This window comes from Garra rufa, chromosome 18 (genome assembly GCF_049309525.1).
Source record: "Garra rufa chromosome 18, GarRuf1.0, whole genome shotgun sequence".
Classification (NCBI taxonomy): Eukaryota; Metazoa; Chordata; class Actinopteri; order Cypriniformes; family Cyprinidae; genus Garra; species Garra rufa.
In genome coordinates this window covers 40,499,080-40,518,042 of record NC_133378.1, presented here as the reverse complement: position 1 = coordinate 40,518,042, position 18,963 = coordinate 40,499,080, and the positions used below count along the sequence as shown (strand labels likewise).

The following is an 18,963-nucleotide window of genomic DNA, read 5'->3' as shown; positions in this document are numbered from 1 at the left end:
CAGTGCCCGTCAGAAGCCATTTGTTCTCCTACTAGGGTTGCACGATATACCGGTACTACGGTAGCACTGCGATACTAAAGTAAAAAAATACCAGCGGTGCAATTGCATTTTTTAACAGTAGTATCGTCCATACGGTGGTACCGTAAGATATGTTGTATGCACAGCAGGAAGACTGTTTAAAAGGTTCATTTGAACATACACGCCAGCAGAAACATTACAAGTTGATTGCCAAAATGTCTTTCTGCTGTGCTTTGTGTAGTACAGGCTGTGTTTACGCTTTATAAGGTATTCAGTGTTTCCCGATGCTTCAGTTTAGTTTGAATTGAGAAGTTGCACTTGCACATCGTTGTTCATGTTGGAGTTTTTCAGAAGAGAGGGTCTGAATCAGACTGTCTGATTTAAAAAAGTCAAGAATCATAAGAATTAATAAAACGTAAGAATCACTTATTCAACATAATATCTTACAAGTATTTTCACAGTTTTATTCATTTGCCCACTTTAGGTGTAATAATTTGTTTCTGGAAGCATCTTTGCAATCACGAATGCAATTCCATTCATTCATCCACTTTTTTGGAAATAGGCTCATTCTCCAACTTCCCCAGAGTTAATAAGATGATTTTTACCATTTTGAAATCCATTTAGCCGTTCTCCCTCACTTTTAGGCTTAGCATAGATCATTGAATCCTATTAGACCAATAGCATCGCGTTCAAAAATGACCAACGATTTTCGGTATTTGTCCTTTTTAAAACTTGACTCTTCTGCAGTTATATCGTGTACTAAGACCGGCGGAAAAGTTTGCTGCCATAACATGGCCGAAGCAGGCGCAGTAATATCGCCGTGGCATGACTAGTGTGGCTGCGTCAGAACAGTGCGAAATCTGGGGTTATATACCACACTACATACTGCAGTGCCATCTATTGAATTTTACTAATATTGCATCAAACTAGCCATTTTGGACCAACTGCCTCACGGGCCATATGAAAATGCCCATAGTTTTCCCACCTCTGCAAATTCGTATAATTTTTAAAAATCCCTTGTGGACCGTAGTTTGGACACTCCTGCTGTATGGGATACATATATTCTGTGATGTTTTCTATGAATAACCTTCTGATGTGCTGCTCTGCCTGTGGTGGAGTAGCCTTGCAGTTACAGATTTGGAATAACTGATGCAAGAGCATTTAGTTACAAATTATTTATATAACATTTTAATGAATTTGTACCTACTCATGTAGCCTATAAAACAGAATATCCAGGGGAAAACACTGATTAACAATGATTAACAAGTTAATCATTATCAAAAGACAAAGTCTATAAATCCTGAAAAAAGCTATTTGTTGCATTCACATTCATCTCAGTGGCAGTTGCTTGACTTATGCAAGACAACTATAAATACACAAACTACATGTTGTCATCTTTTTTCGTGAGCACTATACATCTATAATTACATAACACTTTATAGGTAGCATGGAAAAATATATATTTTTCAGTATACAGGGCTACTTGTGAATTACTGTTTGATAGTGTTTGGCCATAGAATCAACCAGCAGGGGCTACGTGCTGACCAACTAAACTTTCACCCTGTGCATGAAAATAGTAGACTTATTGGAATTATCCAGAAATGTAGATAATATATATTGTCATAACTTACCTTTTCAGTCATGGCATCCTCCAGTGGTGCACTAAATGAGGAGCTCAAGTGCTCGATCTGTCTGGATGTGTTCACTGATCCAGTCACCACTCCATGTGGACACAACTTCTGCAGAACCTGCCTCAACAAGTGCTGGACAAACACACAGACCTATTGCTGTCCATTCTGTAAAGAAACATTTAGCAAAAGACCTGAACTCAAGATTAATACAACCAGGGGGACCGTAATGGGGGGGGAGGTTAGGATGATTCAAAGGGCCATGTTCAAAGAGGAGGTCCCCAGAAATCAATCTCTACTGAGTGGGACAAACCATCACCCGCACCCACTCCCCCGAACGCAATCTCTACTGAAGGGGACAAACCAACGCCCGCTCCCACTCTCCCGAACGCAATCTCTACTGAGGGAGACAAACCAACACCCGCACCCACTCTCCCGAACGCAATCTCTACGGAGGGAGACAAACCAACACCCACTCCCCCAAACACAATCTCTACTGAGTGGGACAAACCATCACCCGCACCCACTCCCCCGAACGCAATCTCTACTGAAGGGGACAAACCAACGCCCGCTCCCACTCTCCCGAACGCAATCTCTACTGAGGGAGACAAACCAACACCCGCACCCACTCTCCCGAACGCAATCTCTACGGAGGGAGACAAACCAACACCCACTCCCCCAAACACAATCTCTACTGAGTGGGACAAACCATCACCCGCACCCACTCCCCCGAACGCAATCTCTACTGAAGGGGACAAACCAACGCCCGCTCCCACTCTCCCGAACGCAATCTCTACTGAGGGAGACAAACCAACACCCGCACCCACTCTCCCGAACGCAATCTCTACGGAGGGAGACAAACCAACACCCACTCCCCCAAACACAATCTCTACTGAGGGAGACAAACCAACACCCACTCTCCCGAACGCAATCTCTACTGAAGGGGACAAATCAACACCCGCTCCCACTCCCCCGAACGCAATCTCTACTGAAGGGGACAAACCAACGCCCGCTCCCACTCTCCCGAACGCAATCTCTACTGAGGGAGACAAACCAACACCCGCACCCACTCTCCCGAACGCAATCTCTACGGAGGGAGACAAACCAACACCCACTCCCCCAAACGCAATCTCTACTGAGGGAGACAAACCAACACCCACTCTCCCAAACGCAATCTCTACTGAGGGAGACAAACCAACACCCACTCCCCCAAACGCAATCTCTACTGAGGGAGACAAACCAACACCCACTCTCCCGAACGCAATCTCTACTGAGGGAGACAAACCAACACCCACTCCCACTCCCCCGAACGCAATCTCTACGGAGGGAGACAAACCAACACCCACTCCCCCAAACGCAATCTCTACTGAGGGAGACAAACCAACGCCCGCTCCCACTTCCCCGAAGGCGATCTCTACCGAGGGCCCAAGTCAATACAAACTATACTGGCACTCCTGAATACAAAGCTGAAAGTGTTGTGCAACAACAACAGAAGCTCAATCTAGGAAAATCTGAGTTGCTCAGCTCTTACTGTGAGACTCACCTGGAGCCTCATTACAGCGTCCCACGTCTAAATAAACACAGACTGATCAACGCTGTGGAAAATCTGGATTATATACAGATCTGGCCATTTAAAATGCGCGCGGGAAGTAAAGTGGTCTCGCGTGACGCCGGTGTATTCCAAAGGAACACGGAAAATACAATGACATAGGAAAGACATGATCAGTAGGGGGCAGTCATGTAACGCACTGGACTGGAGCAGGCTGAAAACATTGCTGCAAACTAAAAGGTATGGTAACCTGGAGGGGACATCTTCGGTTCACTTATGTTTGTCGTGGCCACACAAATGAATTCGTAGGAACGTCATATTACTTTTTGTCATTGCCACGAGATATTAATTCCTGGGAATGTCATATTATGTCGTGGCCACAAGATTATTTTGTCGAGGTAACGACATCCTTATGTTTAATGCATAAACAAACCTGCGTAACCATAACCCAGGATCAGAGATAGGTTTATTAATATTTTTTATTTTGAGTTAAGAAATGTTTTTATTAATTGTTATAGAAATTAATGCAATATTAAGTTATATATTAACAATAGGCAATGCTGTATATGCGAATGTCTGTGCGCGATGTAGACAGCATTCAAAAGTTTATCAAGAATTTATTACATATAAGTACTTCAAATTAAATAGCCCTGCAAGAAACATTTTATGCATCCTTAAGTCTTATCCATTAATTGATCCTTTTTTTCTGTAATAAATGTATTATTCGTTTATATTCAGTATGTCCCCCTTAATTTCGATCTCTTAACATTCCGAATCTAAATGATAAATGCTGACATGCCATGAAAGCTTTGATTATACTATATGGCATATATTCATTTTTAGTCTAATTATAACCTATATAGTGTTTCATTGTCGAGTGAATCATTCACGTTCCATTTGTAAATCGTATGGTCACACACGGGCATTAATACAATCATAAAGTCAAAACTTTATTGGCATAATTGTAGTTCACAATATTTGCTAAATATATGCCAAATAGCATATATAAAGTTATTTAGGTTAAGCGATTCACAAATAAAGAAAAAAGTAGATAGCTCTAAATCACTTATTATTTATTCTTATTATAGGTTATTATTATTTCAATACCTGGTTAGGGCTATTTATTTTTAACGCCTGACAATTATGCCAATTACGTTTTGACTTTTTGATTGTATTTATCCCCGTGTGTGACGATACATGATGTTTTCATTTACAAATGAAACTACGTGAATGATTCATTTCTCAGTAAAACAGTTTAATATTTATATAGTCTAGTCTGTTAATTGGACTAAACAAAATAAAATATGTTCAATTCATATTTTATATGTTCAATTCTTTAGTTAAGAGAAGGAATGTAGGCCTATTTTACTGTGTGACGATAAATTATTTCCAAATGAAACTATGTGAATGATTCACTCTTCAGTTATTTGTCTATTAGTTAGACTAAAAAAAATACAATATATGTTAAATTTAACCTTTAAACTGCATTCCAGTAAAAACACCAGTCATAGCACCTTTACAGTATCATTTACATTCAGAATGTTATGTAACGAGATCAAAATGAAGGAAAAAATAACGAATACAAACGAATAATACAAATATAATGGGAAAAAAAGAAGGTCAGTCAATGGACAAGATTGTGGGATGCATGAAATGTTTCTTGCAGGGCTATTTAATTTGAAGTAGGCCAACATGTAATACATGTAAACACTTGTGAAAGCTGTCTACATTGCGCACAGACAGCATTAGCATATACAGCATCGCATGTATAATTATTTAATATTGTATTAATTTCTATAACAATTAATATAGGCAAACAATTTCTTAACTCAAAACGAAATATCTCAAATAATTCTGGGTTACTAATGTCACGCAGGTTGGTTTATTCATTAAACTCGTGGCCACGAGAAATGCATGTTGAGCAAAAATACATTTCACGAAAATAATATAAAGATTACAAAACAAAGAAAACAAATGGAATGAGGGATAAGCTTTAAAGTTCACGTAAAAGCCAAATATTAAGCGGCATCCTTCATGTTTTCTTTAATCAGCAAATACTTAACATTTTTGAATTATATTCACCTTCTGTTTTTATGACAATAAATTTTGAATTTTGAATTCTTATTTTTTTTTTTTTTTTAGAAAAACGTCAGAACACCGGTCTCAAAAGTAGAAGCGAAAGTCTTGTTTCCACCAGCGCGGAATTTTTTTATTCACCGTAATTGATGGATGTCTAAAACAAAAATAAGGAGAATCCTAAAACATATATATTTCTTAAAATAATAACATCTGAACTTCATACACAACAATACGGCAACGACTTTACAACAGGACACATTGTTTTATTTTAATTTTATTTTTTAGCTTGTACACCAATGGATTTCTGATGTCGGGATATTTCAGACTGCATCTCCACAGCTTAATCACTTTAGTATTAAACATACGGGTCAGGAGGCGGGTCGGGTACAATATTTATTTTTTTTATTCTGCGGTCCGAGTTGCGTGTGGGTTATTTGAAAACGGTCGGGTTCGGGTTGTTTATCCACTGACCCGCGTGTCAGGTTGGACACTAATGTTTTGAAAAAAGTGGAGCGTGTGAGGAAAGCTTTCCCCTTCTCCCTGGCATGCATTTGAATGCTGAATTCGAAATGCAACTGAATGCAGTCGGAATCCGCCCCCAGCACCCCCAAGTCTCCAAATGTTGATTACAACAAGGCAACAGACAGCATTCAACACCCCACCCCACCCCCACTCTGCCATTCATAAACATTTCTCTCTTTATACTGCATGCCGCTTAACTCTGATGCCTCATTAACGGCTACTTTTCAGAAAACTGATAAAAAAAAAATTAAAAAAAAAAAAAATACACTTCCCTTTGGTTTCCCAGAACAGACTTAAGCCTAGTTCCAGGCTAAAATGATGTAAATCGGAGCTGTTTAAAGATGAAAAAAAAAAAAAAAAAAAAAAAAAAAAACTTTTACTGATCGTTGGTCGGAGTACCCGCAGTTCGTGACTGGAAGCTGTTAAGAGACAGACTTAATGAACTTCTCCGAAATAGAAGAACTACTTTTCCACTTAAAAAAAAAGAAAAAGAAAAAAAGGTGGAAAAAAATTGCATAACTCACTGGAGCACTTTTGATACTTAACAATTGTTGTATTCATTGTCAGTCATATAGGCTAAGCTTTATTGCTTTGAAAAGTGAGCCTTCTGTTTATTTGTCTAAATTATTTTCTATATTAGGATATAATACTAGGCTATAGTATTTATGGACATTAGGCCAAATCTACATGGGTTTCTTCCCTTTCACTTCAATTAGTTTTTAAGAAAAAAGAAAAAAAAAAACTGCATGGGCAGTGCGTCATAATAATGTACGGCATCAAAATCTAAGAACAAATCTAAAGACAATAATAATAATAATAATAATAATAATAATAATAATAATAATAACAATAATAATAATAAAATTAATTATTAACACTCCTAAAAGTAGGTATAGTGCTCAGATACACTTACGGTAGGTGACCTAACCCTAGTTGATACTTCGTTTCAACTTTTCAATTATTTCATTAATTAACAAATAAACAAATGCCTTTCCGATATGATATAAGTGAAAAGGGAGACGATTTCGAAAATGATTTCACCAAAAGGCGGATGCGAACTCGGGTCTCCCGCGTCAAAAACGATATGTTACTCGTATTATCACTTACGCCACGGAAAATGTTGCAGTATAGCCGTCTTTTGTAATATTTGTAAATATGGAGTATTTGCATTGTGTAAAAGCATTAAATAAAAGGCACCAGACTACAGAAAATGGCATATACTAAAGAATTTATTTTTCTGGGGGAGGACCCACCCACATTTATTTTGCTTCCGACGCCCATGCTTGATGATGAAGTAAAGTCTACAGGATATAACAATAAAGTGCTTTTCCAGTCCCGATTCCACAAGGTTTTATTCCGCATCCACCCGCTCCCGCTATATTAACTATATTATTCGCCCGCTGCCCGCTTAGAATAAATTTCTAAGCACCAAAATCGCAAAAACAAATCAAAATAATAATAGTAATAATACTAATAAATAAATTAATTAATTTTTAACTCTATAAAAACTGTAGTTTATATTTATCCTCTCCATTTCTATTCCTCTCTACTCAAATTAATTGTCAGTGTATCTAAAATTGTGTATCTTAGAAAAAGAAAAAGAGGAACTACCTCTTAAACATGCATATCTTAATTTGATGTTGCTTTAAAACGCTGAAATATATAATGTATTTTATTCTGAAGGTGAAAGTGGTCCAGTTATTTAACTGCCTGCGGCGCCGTCAGGATCACGTTTTTTTCCCCTTTTAATTAAGTGGATACAGCTTACAATACTCGTTCAAGAGTAAGGGATTGCTCAAAACTATGCTATTTTACATATTTCTGTTATTTGTGTACAATCACAACGAAAAAACAGATGTGTATGCTATTTGTAAAAAAAAAAAAAATGTAAACAAGATGCTGGTTCAAGGGCGCGTCACAGAAATTGCCTACAAGTCTGCATATAGGCTTGCTACTTATTAATTTTATTTTATTTCGTTTTGTTAAATTATTATTCATTAAGAAATTTATATTTCGCATATGGGCATTTTTATTTATTTTACATACAGCTTTTTTGGGTTTTCTCTGTGCATAAGATCTGCGCGTGATGTTCTGATGTTTATGCTGCTTTTTGCTTGTGTACAATTAACCCCTCAAAACGAATTTAACTGTTATTAATGTGTCACAGCCACGTTTCAATTTAAATGTAATTTAACACAATCGTGTCGTTAATAATAACTAAACGTGTCGGTTGTCGTTTGGAAAAAAAAAAAACAGAAATTAACATTTCTATTTTCAATGCAGTCTAATAAAAGTTCAACAGGAAAAAAATAAAAGAAAATAATAATAAAACTGCTCCTGCTTATGAATAAATTTTTGCTTGATGATGAAGTATCTAAATAGTCTATAGGATATAACAAAGTGCTTTTCCAGTCCCGCTTCCACGAGGTTTTATTCCGCATCCACCCGCTCCGCGCTATATTAACTATATATTATTCGCCCGCGGCCCGCTTAGAATAAATTTCTAAGCGCCAAAATCGCAAAAATACTGTAGTTTATATTTATCCTTCCCATTTCTATCTGTCTCTACTCAAATTAATTGTCAGTGTATCTAAAATTGTGTATCTTAGAAAAAGAAAAAGACGAACTTCCTCTTAAACATGCATATCTTAATTTGATGTTGCTTTAAAACGCTGAAATATATAATGTATTTTATTCTGAAGGTGAAAGAGGTCGAGTAATTTAACTGCCCGCGGCGCCGTCAGGATCACTTGATTTTTTTTCCCCTTAATAAAGTGGATACAGCTTACAATACTCGTTCAAGAGTACGGCATTGCTTAAAACTATGATATTTTACATATTTCTGTTATTTGTGTACAATCACAATAAAAAAAAAAAATAAATAAAAAAAAAACGTGTAGGCTATTTGTAAAAAAAAAAAATGGAAACAAGATGCTGGTTTAAGGGCGCATCACAGAAATTGCCTAAAATTCTGCATATAGGCTTGCTACTTATTAATTTGTTAAATTATTATTCATTCAGAAAAGAAAAACATATATTTCTTATGTGGGCCTATTTTATTTATTATTATATATAGGTTTGTTGGGTTTTTCTCTGTGCATAAGCTCTGCACGTGAGGTTCTGATGTTTATGCTGCTTCTTGCTTGTGTATAATTAATCCCTGAAAACGAATTTAGCGGTTTACGTCAGTTGTCGGTTGGAGAAATAAAATAACCGAAATTAACATTTCTGTTTCCGATGCAGTCTAATAAATGTTCGTCAGGAAAACAAAGAAAGAAAACAAAATAACAATACAACTGCACCTGCTTATGAATAGGCTATCTTTTTGCTATTGGTTTGAACCATAATTTCAGGAAAGAGGAACCATTGAACTATTGTACTGGTATTTGTGACCAACGCCCCCTAGAGCTGTACATGGTGTTTGGCTACAGAATGTTGTTCCTTGCGCCACCTGGTGGATATTATATGAAGTGCAACAACGTTGTAAAAAAATCTAAAAAAGCCGCTGCGGCAGGACGCGTGCCCACGCGTGCCGAATTGCAGGCTGCCGCGTGAAAATAGACGCATTTTTAATGGCCAGATCTGTATGCCAGAAACACCAGAGACCTCTGGAGCTGTTCTGCAGAGATGATCAGACGTGTGTGTGTCTTTCCTGCACTGAAGGAGACCACAGGACTCACAACACTGTTCCTATAGAGGAGGAGAGTCAGCAGAAGGTCATAAAACAAAACACTGGGGTCTTTAAATAGTTTTCAAAATCAGTATAAAAATAAAAAGTTGTCAGAAGATGGAAAGGTAAATTCAATCATAAATGTGTTCTTCTGTATTTGCAGAATAAGCTGGTTAAGACAAAGATAGATGTGCAGCAGATGATCCAGGACAGAATGAACAAGATTGAAGAGATTCAGCATTCAGTAGAACTGAGAAAAGTAAGTGCAAGTTAAAAAAGGTAAAATTGATTGTGCATTTTAATACACTGCTCAAAAAAATTAAGGGGACACTAAAACGACACATTGGATCAAATGAATGAAATAATAATTTTATACACATTGTGTAATTCATTGAAAACAAAATTATATGCCAATGGTTAATGGAAATCAAAATCATCAACCCAATGAGGGCTGGATTCAAAACTGCACTGAAAATCTAAGTAATACAGGCTGATCGAACTTGATTTATTTCATCAAAGCCACTCATGACATAGGTCAGTTGTGTGTACGGCCCACACATGCCTGTATTCACTACTGACAATGTCTAGGCATGCTCCTGATGAGATGGTGGATGATATTCAGGGGGATGTCTTAGAACTGGATGAAGGCATCAGTGAGCTCCTGGACATTCTGTCTGCTACCTGGTGGTTTCAAATGCTCTGATACATATTATCCCAAAGGATCTCAACTGGATCCAGGTCTGGGGAATATGAGGGCCAATCAATGGCATCAATGCCTTTGTTGTCCAAAAACTGCCTATATACTTTGGCCACATGAGGCTGGGCACCGTCTTACAGTCAGAGGAGCCCAGGGCCCACTGTACCAGCGTAAGGTCTGACATCGGCCCTGAGGGTTTCATCCCAGTACATAACAGCAGTGAGGGTACCATTAACTAGCATGTGGAGGTCTAATTGAGCCTCCAGGAATAATCCTCCCTAGACGATCATTAACCCACTACCTAAACCAGTCATGCTGGATGCTGTTGCAGGCAGTATAAGGCTCTCTTCACACCATCTTCAGACTCTTCCACGTCTGTCGCATTTGCTCAGTGGGAAACTGCTCTCATATGTGAAGAGAACTGATGACTAAATGCCATTTTAACTAAAATGTAATTTGTGACCCTGGACCACAAAACCAGTCCTAAGTAGTATGGGTATATTTGTAGCAACAGGCAACAATACATTGTATAGGTCAAAATGATACATTTTCCTTTTATCCCAAAAATTAAGTAAAGATCATATTCAATGAAGACATGTTGTAAACATCCTACCATAAATATATCAAAACTTATTTTTGATTAGTAATATGCATTGCCAAGAACTTCATTTTGCAATTTTCTCAATTTTATGATTTTTCCCTCAGATTCCAGATTTTCAAATATAGTAGTCAACATTTGAAGTGGATCAAAACTTTCATCAAAGTTGCTCTAAAACCAAAACAATACCCGTTCTTGTCTTAGGACAACTTTGATGAACGGATTTGATTCACTTCAAATGTTGACCACTGTAGTTCAGTCAGGACCACTCGGGCAGTAAAACATAATTTATTGATTAAACATAATTAATATAGCATATATATTAGCTGCCTGTAATTCCTGTAGAATATATATTAGCTGCCTGTAATAACAGTTATACTTTGATGATAAAGTGTTCCCTTAATTTTTTAATTTATTTTTTTCAGAAGTGCATTTCCATCTGCTTAATAAAGTTTCAGAAATAAATGGATAAAACATTTCACATAACATGATGTCTGCAGACGATGAGAGCATTTTTAGTGCACCCTTTAAATATACATGTAAACATATAATAGATGAGCCTGATAATTGTTCTCATTCATCAGAGGAACACAGAGAAAAAGAAATCCACCAGTATTAGGCTCCTCACTGATCTGATCCACTCATTTGAGAAATGTCAGTCAGAGCTGCTGAAGATGATGGAGGAACAGCAGAAAGCAGCAGAGAAACAGGCTGAAGATCTCATTAAAGAGCTGCAGCAGGAAATCTCTGATATGAAGAGGAGAAACACTGAGATGGAGCAGCTCTCACACACTGACGATCACCTGCACTTCCTACAGGTCTGTCAACATCTGCCTCATTCGGGAATCAGGACCTACCCCATCTGAGGGTTTTTTACCCCTAAAAATATCATTAAAAACAATGCGGTGTATTGTAAATAATATAATATATACTTACAATAATTGTGTAAGTAGTAAAGGCGCAACCTTGCACAATTAGAGAGTCCAAAAAGGAGGCAGGAGTGGGCGAAGGGATGGTGAACATATGGAGTCTGAGGAGTGGGTGAAGGGATGGCAGAAGAGTAGGGCAGACAGAAGACAGGAGTGAAGGGATGGAGAATGGAGTAAATGGTTGAGGCCTAGAAGGTGGAACTAGGGATTCGAGGGATGAGGTGAAGCCGGAGGAGTGAAATCCTTAGCCGGCTGATGGTCGACAACTGACCAAGGTGGAGCCTTGGGATGACAGGCCAAGGTAGAGAGATTGAATAATTCCAGCAATTTCCAGAGGCCTGTGACAGCTCTCCCTCAGCGGTATGGAATGTGGGTGGGGCCATCATCCATGCCCTTGTACTTCACTAAGATTCCCACAGGCACGAATTCATGTAACCGGCTCACACACCTAGTCATACTTCACGCCGGGCTAGGACTCTGTGGTGTTGTCTAGCTCAGTCTCCTTATCTGGCTTTTGAAATGCGATCTGCTTGCCTCCGTGTCTACGGAGGGCTCAGGCTTATGATCTGTTTTGTGCAGGGATGACGGCTGGCTGGGCTCTTGGCCACACCGAGAGATGTTTGCGTGTTGGGGCTGGACTCTGATGTAATCCTCAACATCCACTTCGTTGACCGTGAATGCGGATCCTTTCATCCATATGTCGAAGTTGATGTAACTCTTTATAGTCCAGCACGGATCTCTGTGGAGCATGACAAAGTGAATGTTGTCATCCAGCCCACAATGAAATCCCTTCATCAAGCAGAGCTCATCGCAGTGGGCAAGATGGCAGGCATCAAGAAACTACTCTATGTAGTCCTCCAAACGCTGACCACCTTGAAAGATGAAGGCGGTGTTCCCCTTGCTGTTCCGGGTTGGGTGGTGGCATGTTTATGGCGGCGAAGGTGGCATTGCATGTTCCATCCTTCATAGTTTGTTTTGGGTTAGCCTTCTGTCACAGTGTGTGTGGGGAGAGTTGACACAAAGATGGAATACAGGAATACGAAGACAACTAGGGTTGTATCCGAAATTGCTCCCTATTTCGTGAAATAGGGCACTTTTTGAGGGGACAGCCATTTTTAGTGGTGTCAAAAACGCACCAAGGATTATCTGTCTACAAGGGCATAGCAACCTGGGGGGGGGGGGGGGGGGCACGTTCCCCTCACTTTTAGAAACAGGTGATTATGTCCCCCACACTTTTTTTTGACCTGGCGCCAATATTTCTGCCTGTGTTCTCTGATTTGTTATTTGTAACATTTAGCCAATCACAACGCACAACGCAAATCTCTTGGGCGTCCTCAAATTGCTTCTTTGGTGCTGTAAAGTGCCCATTGTTCTTCTATTTAGAATTTATTATACCGTATGAACATCACCTTCGGATCACATCACCATACTGAAAAAAATCCACCAGTACCTTTGGGGAAGGAAATTCAAGACGGTAACTAACCAAAAACCTTTGTTGATTGCATAAAAGTCTAACCACCATGGCAGCAGACGGAATTCAGAAATGGGCAATCATCCTTTTAGCTTATGACTACCACATTGAGTACTGTCCCTCAGAGAAAGACAGTAATCAGATGGCTTTCATGCTTTCCCCTACCAGAAATTACTAATGGGGGCACGGCTGCCTTATCAAAGAATATCCATGCACTAATAGCGGAGCACTTCGGGCAAGCTCCCTTGAATGCAGACCAGGTGTCTCATATAACACTCAGAGACAAGGTGTTGTCAAAGGTGCTTAAGTATGTCATGGAAGGTTGGTCAATGGATGTGGATGAAAGGCTACCACTTGCGTAGATTGGAATTGTCGGCAGAGAGAGGATGTGTACTTTGGGGCACCAGAGTAATAATTCCTGATGAACTGAGAAAAAATTGTGCTGAAAGAGCTGCATGTCGGCCATCAAAGGATGGTAAAGATGAAGGCGTTTGCCCGCAAATATGTGTGGTGGCCTAAAATGGATGCAGAGCCTGAGCAGATTAGTATCATTAGTATATAGATCAGCATGACGTCAGGTTCCTTTACACGAGGGGTTTCAAACTCAGTTCCTGGAGGGCCGCAGCCCTGCAGAGTTTTGTTCCAACCCTGCTCCAATACACATACTTTGCAGTTTTCAATTAAGCCTGAAGGACTTGATTAGTTGGATCAGGTGTGTTTAATTCCATCTAAGCTCTGCAGGGCTGCGGCCCTCCAGGATTGGAGTTTGACACCCCTGTTTTACACCCTTGGGAATTCCCTGGTCAAAGCTGGAAGAGACTACTCATAGACTTTGCTGGTCCCTTATGATAATTGTGGATGCATATTCAAAGTGGTTGAAGGTATTTAGAATGCCTAACCGTACTTCACAATCTAACATTGCAAGGCTGAGGAGGCTGTTTGCAGCATACAGACTCTCGGAGCACATTGTCACAGGAGTTTAAAAACTTCATGCGGCAAAATGGCATTCTTCATTCACCGAGCACCCCAGGTCATCCTGCTGCCAGTGGCCTTGCAGAAAGGCTTGTGCAGAGATTTAAAGAGGGAATTAAGAAACTTGCACACTTGACAATGGACTTGGAGGATAAGATCTCTCTTTTCCTAATGCAGTTTCGCACTTGTCTGAACTGCACCACAGGCCAATCACCAGCTGATCCTTTTCTTAACAGACACAGTACGCACCCGGCTAGACTTTGTTCCTCCAGATGTCACTGTTGCTGTTCGCAGGAAGCAATACCTGCAAAAGTTCCATTATGACAATAGTGCTGTGGAGAGGTCATTCTCTGAGATGGATGCAGTGTACCTCTGTAATACCACAGTATACAGAACAAACCGGTTCCTGGAGTGATAGTAAAAGCAAACAGGTCCAGTGTCTTACAATGTTCAGGGACCAGACGCAGATGTCACTTTCAGGAGACATGGCAATTAGTTGAGACTGCGGGTTGTAGTGAATGATCCTGTTGAACAGACAGACTGCTCTGGGACTGAGACTTATGTTAAACAATGTGCATCAGAAGAGAAGAAACAAGCAAGTTCCGAGACTTCTCAAGAGGACAGTGTAGGAGATGTAAGCAAGCATGGCACAGGGTCTACGTCATTCATTCAGAATTAGAAAACCACCAAAATGTTATGACCTGCAATACTTACAACTTATTATGGGTAATAAATTACAACTGTGCAAACACACCTAAAATAAAACTGCTATGGTCATATATTACACAAGGTTTATTTTTTTCTTTCTGGTGTTAATACAAAGAAAAGAAAAAAAACATGTAACAGCTGCTGTTAGTTTTGACAGTAATGTTTGCTGCCATGTGCAGCTTTTCTTTAGGAGGGCAGTGAATGTACTTTGTTTCAAAAGGGGGGGGGGGGGGTAATGTAATATATTTAAGTTTTAAATTTTTGTATTTGAAACAATGGGGACTCCTTAGCTTGGAGTACTGAGTAATATTTGTTGTTCTGGCGCAGTTTGCAAAAGCAGGAAAAAGTAAAGCTGTGGCTCAATACTGATGCTCCGACTCAAGTGTATTCTTGCAAATAGATACACCACTGTAAAGTTTGATTGACAATTTTTCTTCCCAGTCCTCAGAAATAATACAAAACAGAATGAAACATTAATAAATTCATATTAAAATAAGTAAAACTTTTTTCTCTCCTGCTGTAGGTTTTCTCTTCCCTATACAGTCATCCACACAAGAACTGGACTGAGATCAGTCTCGACTCTGATGTGAATGTGCTTCCTATGAATAGAGCTCTGACTCTAGTGAAGAAAGCTCATGAGACACTAAATAAAATACTCAGTCAAACTGGTATGAGAGAATTAATTTTTTTGTCAGTAACCGTACGAAAATCTATTTTTCAAAGAATATCCTATATTAAAACCCTCAATATGATTGTTTCTGTCTTATAGACTTAATTATATTTACTCATAATAATTCATCATATTTTATTGTCATCTGTGTCCACAGTGTTGAAATGTGTACATAAGTTTGCAGGTACAGTACAGAGTGACTGACACCATTCCCTTTATATTCCTTATTATATATATATACACATAAAGATGTTTGTTGTGAAGCTGATTGATAATGTCTAATCTCTTATCTAGTGGATGTGACTCTGGATCCAGATACAGCACATCCCTGTCTCATTCTGTCTGATGATGGAAAGCAAGTCAGTCATGGAGACATTGAGCCAGAAAAGAGATTTGATGCCGGTTTGTGTGTTCTGGCAAAGGAGGGATTCAGTTCAGGGAGATTTTACTATGAGGTGCAGGTGAAGGGAAAAACTGAGTGGAGTTTAGGAGTGGCCAGAAAATCCATTAACAGGACAGGGATGATCACACTGACTCCTGAAGATGGATACTGGACTGTGATTGTGAAGAATGAGAATCAGTATACAGTTTTTGATAATCCAGTTGTCATGTTCCCTCAGAAAGGGAAACCGAAGACTGTGGGGGTGTTTGTGGATTATGAGGAGGGTCTGGTCTCTTTTTATGATGTAGGCCACAGATTGCATATCTACTCTTTCACTGGCCAGACTTTCACTGACAAACTTTACCCATACTTTAGTCCAGGCCTTTATGATGAAGGTAAAAACTCAAACCCACTGATCATCTCAGCTGTCAATAAAAAAAGAATCAATTCCTACAGAATACGAAAAAATACATTCTAAAAGATTATCTATATGATTTCTGTTGCTTTTAAAACCTCTTCTTCTTCTTTCTTTAAGCCATTTGCTCCTCTTGGGTGCATAGGCCGCTGACGAACAACCTCCATTTCACTCTGTTGGTGGCTTTCTGTTCGATCTCTCCCCAGTTCAGCCCACTTTCAGACATTTCTGCCTCTATACTTCTTCTCCAGCTGTTCCTGGGGCGACCTCGTTTCCTTTTCCCCTGAGGGTTCCATCTCAGGGCTTGACGTGTGATGTCTGTGGCAGGTTTTCTAAGAGTGTGACCAACCCAACTCCATTTTCTTTTCTGTATTTGTACATCTATGGGATCCTGATTTGTTCTTCTCCACAAGTCCACATTGCTCACTTTGTCTTTCCACCAGATGTTTAGTATTCTTCTGTGACAGGTATTGGTGAATGTTTGCAGCCTGTGTGTTGTGTGTTTTGTTGTTCTCCATGTTTCAGACCCATAAAGCATCACCTGTTTCACATTGGAGTTGAAGATGCGTATCTTAGTGGTTGTAGAGATGTTCTTTGAGCTCCAGATATTTCTGAGCATGTTGAATACCACTCTTGCTTTGTTAATTCTGCTTCTAATATCTGCATCCGTCCCTCCAGTTATGTCCACCACACTGCCTAGGTAGTGCTTTTAAAACCACTTAGATTTTAATCACATATGTATTCAGGTAATGTGATAAAAACACTGGACCTGAAAAGCCTAAATGGGAATTTAATTTAAAAAATGTAAACTTAATTCTATAAATACTGACATTAATTTTTAACTTCATATGCTGACTCTACAAAGGGTTTAGAGTCCATGGATTATTGTTATTTTTATTCCTTGTTTTCTCATTATAGCAATTTAATTTTCTTTTGATTTTAACAACAAAAGTTGTTTCTTTTTTTTCTGAAACACAGTCCATCAGAGTTTACTGTTGCTATCATAATAAAAGCAACTTTTACATGCTCTTGTATGTTGTGTATATTGTGCTTAATATTGTCTAATTATCTTAATACTGTTATCAATACAATCCCAGAAAATATTGAGATATTATTTTTTGTCAATGTCACACACCTTTAGTACTGACACCAAATGATTTGCAACGGTCGCTTTGTCACGTCCGGTGTAGACAGCCTCAAGCTTTTTTTGGGGATTAAAGGTAGTTAAAAAAATTAGTAGCCAAACTGGCTGTTGAGTGAAAAAGTTCATTTCAATCCCTGGATATAGCACAACAAAACAAGCAAGTGACTTTAAAGCAACTCTTGAGTGATTTGAAAGTGTCTTCCAAGTATCAGGTACTGACACGGCAGACAAATGTCATGAAAAGGTAAAAACATAAAAAATAAATAAATAAAAAAAAAATACCTGATGGAATAGAAACATCATCATCATTGCTCTGTTGCTCCTCAGTTTATCATCTGAGCACATCTTCAGTGGCATCTGCAGCAACTGCTGTTCTCCAGCGCTGAACCCAGAGACACTTGTGGAGGTTTGATCACTGGATCCTCTCCTGAGTGTCCTGTGTGTCTCTGGATCTCTGTGTTGTTCTCTGACACTCCAGACTGAATCCTTCCCATCAGTCGCACACAACCAAACCTTTTCCAGCTCCTGAGAAAAACACAGAATTACAGTGAATTTTAATTTGTATATAATAAGTGTTCCTCTAAAGGAGACTATATGACAGAATAAAAAACTGGATGAAAATAAAGAAACAATTTTTAGATGTCAAAATAGCAATGGTGCCTTGGAACCTTTTAATTGCTCTGGTAAAACTGTTAAATGTACATACAAACACAACAGAAAGAATCATTTTCAAATCAGATTATATTTATTCAGATTGAAACATATTTGCGCATTTGCCAATGTTTGATTTTACAGATATGTCTGTCCATTTTTAATTTATTAAACAAGTTTGGTACTGTGTTATTCACTGGATATAATTCAGATCATGCTGACCTGAACCAGTCTGAAAACTGAGAAAGATATTTGAATCAAATCAATTAAGGGGAAAGACTGCGGGCAAAAACGCTGTTTTTCATGCACCAATCAAGTTCGAGATTTAAGGCTTTTTGCTTTTTCAGACTAGTGGTTAAGAAAACATCCAGAAAACAGTGTTCAGTGTTTCTTTTATAGCACTGTATCTATTTTTGTCAATAGATTTCAATTACAATGCAAACCCCCCCCCCCCCCCCCATATTTTTTTTATTTGAATGGTTTTCCTTTATCTCAGATTTTTTTAATCAATGTATATTTTTAAAGGCTCTTTTTGTCAAAATATTTTTTTTCCTACACTGAGCCATAAATCTCTTCTTCAGTAGCACTTACACACACCACCAAACTTTACATTTTTATTCCTGTCTATATCCTGAAGGTTTTTACAGAGGGAGTCATATGATTTGCTTGATTTTATACAACATTTTATTCCCCAAAAATGGTAATAAACATAGTTTTTCCTAAATGTTCTAAGTTTTTTCTGAATAATGGAGTGAAAAAATGAGACAAAAACATTTGACTCTAATATGTCAAAAAAAAAAAAAAAAAAAATTAAACAAAAATTTTGAAACTGACTTCATCCAGTGTTTAGATTTTTATAC

The 18,963-nt window shown here is 38.6% G+C and overlaps 1 protein-coding gene across 1 annotated transcript; it reads left to right on the top strand.

Annotated features, from left to right (window-relative positions):
* The first annotated feature begins 1,419 nt into the window (after positions 1–1,419).
* Positions 1,420–16,371, top strand: LOC141290676 (uncharacterized). The gene is made up of 9 exons (XM_073822777.1): positions 1,420–1,872; positions 1,950–3,053; positions 3,139–3,262; positions 9,382–9,512; positions 9,630–9,725; positions 11,346–11,579; positions 15,365–15,509; positions 15,669–15,695; positions 15,806–16,371. Exons 1-9 carry the CDS (start codon positions 1,660–1,662, stop codon positions 16,369–16,371), a joined length of 2,640 nt encoding a protein of 879 aa, XP_073678878.1. The 5' UTR covers positions 1,420–1,659.
* Positions 16,372–18,963: the final 2,592 nt, after the last annotated feature.

Excerpts from the sequence above, each read along its gene's own strand:
- LOC141290676 (XM_073822777.1), top strand. The coding sequence starts at position 1,660 with ATGGCATCCTCCAGTGGTGCACTAAATGAGGAGCTCAAGTGCTCGATC. Across the intron at positions 1,873-1,949 it reads TTAATACAACCAGGGGGACC|TGGGACAAACCATCACCCGC; the intron begins GTAATGGGGGGG and ends ATCTCTACTGAG. Across the intron at positions 9,513-9,629 it reads AGGAGGAGAGTCAGCAGAAG|AATAAGCTGGTTAAGACAAA; the intron begins GTCATAAAACAA and ends CTGTATTTGCAG.